The following is a 7,990-nucleotide window of genomic DNA, read 5'->3' as shown; positions in this document are numbered from 1 at the left end:
GGGGAGGGGCCATGCCATGCAGCATACAGGATCCTAGTTCCCCAAATCAGGGATCAAACCCACAGCCTCTGCAGTGGAAGCCAGGAGCCTTAACCACTGGACCACCAGGAAGTCCCAAAGATTTTTGTATCTGTGATGCAACTGATATAAAAGTTGTGTCCCACCTCCCCTTCATGCAGAAGGAGAAACTGAGGCTCCTGCTGCTGCTGCTAAGTCACTTCAGTCGTGTCCGACTCTCTGTGACCCCATAGACGGGAGCCCACCAGGCTTCCCTGTCCCTGGGATTCTCCAGGCAAGAACAGTGGAGTGGGTTGCCATTTCCTTCTCCAATGCAGGAAAGTGAACAATGAAAGTGAAGTCGCTCAGTCGTGTCCAACCCTCAGCGACCCCATGGACTGCAGCCTACCAGGTTCCTCCATCCATGAGACTTTCCAGGCAAGAGTACTGGAGTGGGGTGCCATTGAGGCTCCTGAAGGAGAAGTAATTCCCTTGGTCTTACAGGCTGAAGGAGAGACCCAGGGCAGAGAGAGAGAGGTGTTTTGAGTGATTTGTTCTGGGCTGGAGGAGGGGTGGTTCAGTTCAAAGGGAGGGACCGGATTGTACTGTTCCAGTCGGGAGCAAGCCCCCTCCCTCCCATCTCCACAGGATCCAGGAGTGTCTGTGAGTCTGGGGTGGGGGCAGCTCTTCTGTTGCGGAGGACCCCACAGGGGGTAGGACTTACTAAGCGGGACTCAGCCCTGACCTTTCAAAGTCAATTATGCAGCAGAGAGAGCCTGCCCTTTTCACTTTTTCCTTCCTCATCTCTTTATCTCTGGGACCCTGCAGGGACTCGCTGGAGCTTGAAGTGGGGGGTGCTGCTGCCTCAAGGGGAGGTGGTGCCTGTGTGGAAGCAGTGGCTGACCAAATGCCTGTTCCCTCAGCCAAAGGCATTTATTGAGTGCCTACTGTATGCTGGGCCTGTCCTGGGTGCTGGCGAGAGCTACAACAGTCAATATACAGTCCCTGCCCTCCCGAGATATCCACTCAAGACAGACAGGCAGACACAAACAGGATGCAAGGTGATGTGAAGAGAGTTGTTTAGTTGCTCTGTCGTGTCTGACTCTTGCTCAGTCATGTCTGACTCTTTTGCGACCCCACGGACTGTAGCCCGCCAGGCTCCTCTGTCCATGGGTTTTCCCCCAGGCAAGAATAGTGGAGTGGGTTGCCATTTCCTTTCCCAAGGGATCTTCCCAACCCAGGGATGGAACCCTTGTCTCCTACGTTGGCAGGCAGATTTTTTTTTTTTTAACCATAGAGCCACCAAGGAAGCACTGGGACTATGGATAAGCATATTTTCATTTTTCATTTGTGCCTTTTCTAAATTTCCTTGAATAATGACAGATTTCCCTCACTTCTTGAACTTCCAAGTACCCAATCTATTCAGTCTATCCCTTTAACATCAACTTCATAGCCATTGCCTCTGTCCTGACTCAGTCCTCTTTCTTGCCTTGACTTTTACAACAACCTTTTCCAGCTGTGAATAAACTAACAAAAAGCACCTCACAGACATGTGTACCTCTCTCCCACCAGCCATCTATCATGGCAGAAATCATGTCTTATTTATATTTATCTCCAGTGTTCAGTCCTATGCGGTGCACAGAGGAGGCACTCAGATGTTGGATGAACTGAAGTTCTCTTCAAATAGGATGTAACCTCCTGGAAAAGAAGAGCCCTATCTTGAGATTCTGTGATCTCTGTAATTCCTCCACACAGAGTGTGTGGGTGTGGGTGGGCAGGACTGTGGGTACAGAGGGCCACCCTGAGGAAGTGATGGAGATATAGGAGCTAGTCCTAAGTAGATCTGAAGGAAGGACAGAGGTGGTGAGGCTGGAAAGAAGGTCCAGCCTTGAGTCTGCTGAGGGGGAGGGAGAGGTGGGTATGAAAGTCAACTAGGCTGCAGAGGCTGGGCAGGCAGTGCCTTGTCATCTGGGGAAAGACTTGGGATTTTGTCCCAAGTCCATGGGGAAGTTATTGGAGGATTTCAAGCAGAGAAGGATTTAATAACAAGAGCTGACTGACATGTTAGAGAGACCTGCCTGGCCGCCACATGGGGCCGCCACGTGGGGAGTGAGTGGAGGGAAGCCAGAGTGGCAGGCAGGAAATCCTCAGGGAGGCTCAACCATAAGGTCCAAGCCAGTGGTCGTGGTGGAGCAGAGTGGGCAGCGGCCGGGGTTTTAGAGACACGCGTGGGCACAGAATTTAGTGTGGAGGTTAGGGAGAGCCCAGAGCACTCTCCCATGGGAAGACACTGCTCAGGCACCGGGGAGGTTCCCGTGAGCCTGCTGGATGCCTTGGGTCTCATCCCTTCCCCTCTTTGGCCCCTCGGTTTCCTCATCTGTCCTACTGAGTCAACCACTGGTTTTCAAAATGTGTCCTGGGGACTCTTCAGAGGTGGACTTCCTCCCACCACCTCCTTTTATCGAGAGCACAGAGTAGCTTCCCCTTTTCACTGTCTTAGATGAGGTTTCCTGTTGAGATATGTTTTTTTAAAAAGTGGTTCCACAGCCTACAAACTGATGCAAACCGCTGGATGGAATGGCCTCTAAAGATGCCTCTACTTCAGGACTTCACTCCCATCCTCTTGGGGGCTGACAGTGGTCCAGGGCTTGGTCCAACACTGTCTTTTTCCCTGTGCTTAAAGATCTCCCCAGGACCAGGGCACGACAGGCCCAAGACTCTCACTCAGGGAAGTCAGAGGGAAGCGGAAAGAGACAATGAAGGGGGTGGTCTCTGAGGGAGGGGACTCCTGGCACTGCCCCCAGGGCTCCCCCTTGGTCAATTGAGTTCTCATAACTTCCCTGCCCCAGCCCCCTGCAGCTATGCTTCCATGGGCTGTCAGACCAGGGCCCCTTTCTGTCCAATTATTCTTGGGTGAAAACTGACGTTCAGGCTGGAGAAAGGAGGCGAAAGCCAAGATTTTCCCCGCTCCCGTTATCAGGACCTTGGATAGGTCTCTGAACCTCTCTGTGCCTCAGTTTGTCAAATAGGGGAGTAACAGTACTTTCCTCATAAGGTTCTTGAAAATTTTAAACTCACATCCATAAAGTGCTAAAGACAAGATCTGCTATGTAATAGGACTCAGAAAAACTTTGGTTGTTATTATCACTACCATCATCATCATTGTCAAGAATTCAGTGCCCTGGGTTAAGAGTAGGAAGCTGATTCTATCACTGCCTTGCTGTACATCCTTGAGGGGAGTGACCCAGCCTCTCTGGACCCTGTCTCAATGTTTATGATATGATAGGTGAGACTAGTTCAGCATTTCCCAAAGCATGATATGAGACTTGTGCCAGTTTTATATGGTTTCTTGAAGAAAGTTTTAAAGAAACAATTAGGGAAAAAATATAACTGACATCTCAAATCTGTGTTTTCAGTGATCTGTTGCTTAGATTAAGCATCATTAAGGGGCCTACCCTCTGGAGCTCACAGAAGGGTGTGGGGAGCAGAGGGAAGTCCCTGACACCTCTCATGACAGTTCTCTTTCCCCACAGGTACCGCAGTCAGCTTTGAACTGTGAAGCAGGGCCACCTCGTCTTAACTGCTCAGCCCCCACCAGGACCAAGCTGGAGCCCCTCCCATGTCCCTTTAAATTTCCGGTATTGGTAACCTGGTTCTGATAGAGCCCTTACTCACCACCTTCCTGTTTCTTTAAAACCCTTCCCACATTCCCCAGACTGAGTCTTCTCTCTCTTTCATCCCTCATAGGACACCCCCCTTTTTTTGTAGTCTTCGCCTCTTTGGTTACCTCCCTTATTTCCATATTTCTTACTGGGGTCCTAGGAGGTGTCAGGTGTCAGCACCCCCATCCATCTGGCCTAGTCTCCTCTGCTGCCAAACTGTGAACTGCCCTATCTCAACACTACCGCATACATTTCCTGCGTCTTCTAGTACATCTCACCTCACTGTTACTTCAGCATAGCCACGCTTACTTTCTACATCCTCCACAAATCTCTGTCTCTCACCACTGCCCACTGATGCCTTCACCTCCCGTATAAACACTCCCCTTGGTCAATCGTGTGTTACCCCAATACTCTCCCATTTATACTCTGGTTGGGTCTATAAAACCTCCTTGACAAAGCTCGTTGTTAATCCTGCCACCCCCAAACCTCCCTCCTGTCGTAATTCTATCCCTTCTCCAACTTTTCTCTCTGAAGCCTCTGTCCTTCTCTGCCCAGTCTGGCCCACAATTTTCAGTCCACCTCATCCTCTAACCCTGTGAACTGCCTCCCACCATGTTCCCCTGAGCCTCCAAGGAGGGGGCTCAGGGGGGCCTGATGGCCTCCCGCCCCCCGTGGCCCCAAGCCCCCGTGGGCCAGGGGAAGCACCCTGAAAGACCCAGTGCCAAGGATGGGCAACCGCACGTTGGAGGGCTGCCACGTGGACTCCCGCATGGACCACCTCTTCCCGCCCTCCCTCTACATCTTCGTCATTGGCGTGGGGCTGCCCACCAACTGCCTGGCCCTGTGGGCCGCCTACCGCCAGGTGAGGCAACGCAACGAGTTGGGCGTGTACCTGATGAACCTCAGCATTGCTGACCTGCTGTACATCTGCACGCTGCCACTGTGGGTGGACTACTTCCTGCACCACGACAACTGGATCCACGGCCCTGGCTCTTGCAAGCTCTTCGGGTTCATCTTTTACACCAACATCTACATCAGCATCGCCTTCCTGTGCTGCATCTCGGTGGACCGGTACCTGGCTGTGGCCCACCCGCTGCGGTTCGCCCGCCTGCGCCGTGTCAAGACAGCTGTGGCCGTGAGCTCTGTGGTCTGGGCCACGGAGCTGGGCGCCAACTCGGCACCCCTGTTCCATGACGAGCTCTTCCGCGACCGTTATAACCACACCTTCTGCTTCGAGAAGTTCCCCATGGAGGGCTGGGTGGCCTGGATGAACCTCTACCGAGTCTTCGTGGGCTTCCTCTTCCCCTGGGCGCTCATGCTGCTATCATACCGTGGCATCCTGCGGGCTGTGCGGGGCAGCGTGTCCACTGAGCGCCAGGAGAAGGTCAAGATCAAGAGACTGGCCCTCAGCCTCATCGCCATTGTGCTGGTCTGCTTTGCGCCCTACCACGTGCTCCTGCTCTCGCGGAGTGCCGTCTACCTGCGCCGCCCCCGGGACTGTGGCTTCGAGGAGCGTGTCTTCTCGGCATATCATAGCTCGCTGGCCTTCACCAGCCTCAACTGCGTGGCTGATCCCATCCTCTACTGCCTCGTCAACGAGGGCGCCCGCAGTGACGTGGCCAAGGCCCTGCACCACCTGCTCCGCTTTCTGGCCAGTGACAAGCCCCAGGAGATGGCCAATGCTTCGCTCACCCTAGAGACCCCGCTCACTTCCAAGAGGAACAGCGTGGCCAAGGCCATGGCAGCCGGCTGGGTGGCGGCTCCGCTCGCCCAGGGGGACCAGGTGCAGCTGAAGATGCTGCCCCCGGCACAGTGAACCTCCAATTCTGCAGAGCCCCCACTCCTCCGGTCTAATCCCCCACTCCCTTCCCTTCTGGCCCAGTGTATGCAAATTGTATGTAAATAAGGCCCTGTTACTATTCATAAAATGTAAGAAAATAGGAAAACAGTGAGGCTGATGTGTCACTGATCAGCCATCATCCTCTGCCATGACACCCCCCATGATAATTCAGTAAAACTGTGCCAAGCCCTGTGCTGGGTGGTGCTAGTGACCCAGCAGTGACAAATGGCGGCCCTGGCTCTGTCTTCACGGCTCCTATTCCAATGGAAGAGACAGATCTATCCCGGGAGGGTGATGCTCCAGAGTGGGCAGGGCTCAGACAGGGGAGCCTAGGGGCCGGGGGAACCCAAGAGGGCCTCTGTTGCAGTCTGGGGGATGGAAAGGGCTTCCTAGAGGAGGGGACCGATAGATTAAGTTTCCAAAAGGCAAAGACAAAGAAGTTAGGATTATTTCCAACAAGGGAGTAAAAGTCTGTGATTCAAGGGGAAAGTGGAGTATTGAACAATCACTTGTGTCTTGGGAAGCCCCTGGTCATATAGAGTAGAGAGAGAGCAGGACAGAATATTTCAGAGTTTGGAGATAAACAGATTTTTCCAAGTCAGGCCTGAGGAGGAAGAGGGAGTGTGTCAGAACCCAAATAAAGGGCCACTGGCCAACTATCTGGAGGAGCAGGGAGCAGGATAGGCTTGGGAACAGGGCTTAGGACAAGAGAAGGGTATTCATTCATTCAAGAGAGATTTATTTATACCTGTACTGGCCAGTATAAACAGTGACCAAGACAGTCCAGGCCCCGCCATCATGGAGCTCACAGTAAATGAGTAAATAAAGATAAATATTAAATTTGGAATCAAAGGACTTCCTTGGCAGTCCAGTGGTTAAGACTCCGCACTTCCACTGCAAGGAGCACAGGTTCAGTCCCTTGTTGGTGAACTAAGACCCCATATGCTGTGTGGTGCAGCCAAAAAAAAAAAAAAAATGGAATTGGTAAGGGTAATGGAGCAAGATTAAGCCAATTGAGAGGACAGAGAATGATATGGAGTCTGATCTAGATCAGGAGAGTGGGGAGGGCTCGCTGAGAAGGGGGCATTTGAGAAAAGACCTGAAGGAGGCGAGGGATCAGATGGGAGAGGGCTGCAGGCAGAGGGGACGACAGGTGGAAAGTCCTGGAGTAAGAGAGCGCCTGCATTTCGAGGGCCAGCAAGTACACACAGCAGTGTGGTGGGAGCAGAGGTGTGGGAGGACATTAAGAATGGAGATGAGACAGGTAGGGACAGGGGCCAATGTCCCAGAGCATTGTGAATCCATGTGAGGGCCTTGCCTTTTATTCCAAGGTAGATGGGAACCACAGAGGGGCTCTTAGCAAAGAACATTTGGGATTGGCTTAAATGTTAACAGGAGTCCCAGGCTGCTGAGTGGGGAACAGAATATGGGAAGTAAAGGCAGAAGCCAGAAGCCCAGGCAGGAGATGCTGACAGCTGGACCCGGGTCAGGGTGGAGCAAGCAAGGATCGGTGTCAGCTTTCGGATTTCTCTTGAAGGAATCCAATGATGGAAGAAATACAAGGCCCTGTGGGATTGTGTAACCCTAGTCCCTTGCCCATCCTGGGAAAAGGGTGACCAGAGGACCTGAATTAGAAGGAACTCTGGGAATGATCCCAGGCGCTATTCACCAGAGAGGCCAAGTGATTAGCCCAGGGTCGCACAGCCGGTGAGTCAGTGCTGAGACCATCCTGGGTTCCCTTTCCCCTCCCCGCCTCTTCCTCTGTTCCCACGCCCCAGAGTGGCCAAGGCTGCTGCCCTGGCTAACGGCGTTCCCCTCCCTCCCCTGGCCCTCAGGGGTCAACCAGGAATGGCTGTCCTTCCAGAACCAGACTGGAGAGCAGGAGGAGGAAAACACCCAGCTCTGTAGGCCTTGACCCCTCTGGGTATGTAAGAGGCTCCAGGCTAAGGAGATGTGAAGCCTATACACACACACACACACACACACACACACACACACACACACACGGGCATAAATACACCCTTGCCCCGAAAGTTCCCAGGAGAGGTTCCTGAGAGAAAGAAAGAGGAAGGAGGAGGGGAATGAGGGGGGAAAAAAAAGAACTTAATGAGGACAACTTTTTTGCAAGAGGAGGGTTGGGTCACTGAGATGCAGGAAGTTGGGGCTCTGATGTTATGGGAGAAAGAAAAGAGGGAGGCCTGGGATCTGGTGGTTGGCTGGGGTGGGGGGGGTGTTATAATTTTCCCACCCTGTCTCATTGCAGTACAGCTACCAGGATGAACATGTAGGGAGCCAGAAACTTTCTGAACATGGGCCCCTTGGGGAATCGGATGAAAGCTTGAACACTACCCCTCCACCAAATGCTCATTTCCATTCATTCAACAAGTATTGAGCACCTACTGTATGCCTGAAATTGTTCTAGGAGCTGAGGAAACAGTAGTGAATTATACACAAAAAAATCATGTACAAGTTTAAAAGTTTCCTAAATGCA

The 7,990-nt window shown here is 52.6% G+C and overlaps 1 protein-coding gene across 1 annotated transcript; it reads left to right on the top strand.

The window, feature by feature from the left end:
- Window positions 1–3,466: 3,466 nt before the first annotated feature.
- GPR4 (G protein-coupled receptor 4) lies at window positions 3,467–5,607 on the top strand. The gene has a single exon (XM_010852606.1). It carries the CDS (start codon window positions 4,387–4,389, stop codon window positions 5,473–5,475), a length of 1,089 nt encoding a protein of 362 aa, XP_010850908.1. The 5' UTR covers window positions 3,467–4,386; the 3' UTR covers window positions 5,476–5,607.
- The last annotated feature ends 2,383 nt before the right edge of the window (window positions 5,608–7,990 follow it).

Source organism: Bison bison, unplaced genomic scaffold, assembly GCF_000754665.1.
Source record: "Bison bison bison isolate TAMUID 2011002044 unplaced genomic scaffold, Bison_UMD1.0 scf7180017864313, whole genome shotgun sequence".
Classification (NCBI taxonomy): Eukaryota; Metazoa; Chordata; class Mammalia; order Artiodactyla; family Bovidae; genus Bison; species Bison bison.
Note: the sequence above shows the minus strand (reverse complement) of the source record. Positions and strands in the feature narration are given on the sequence as shown.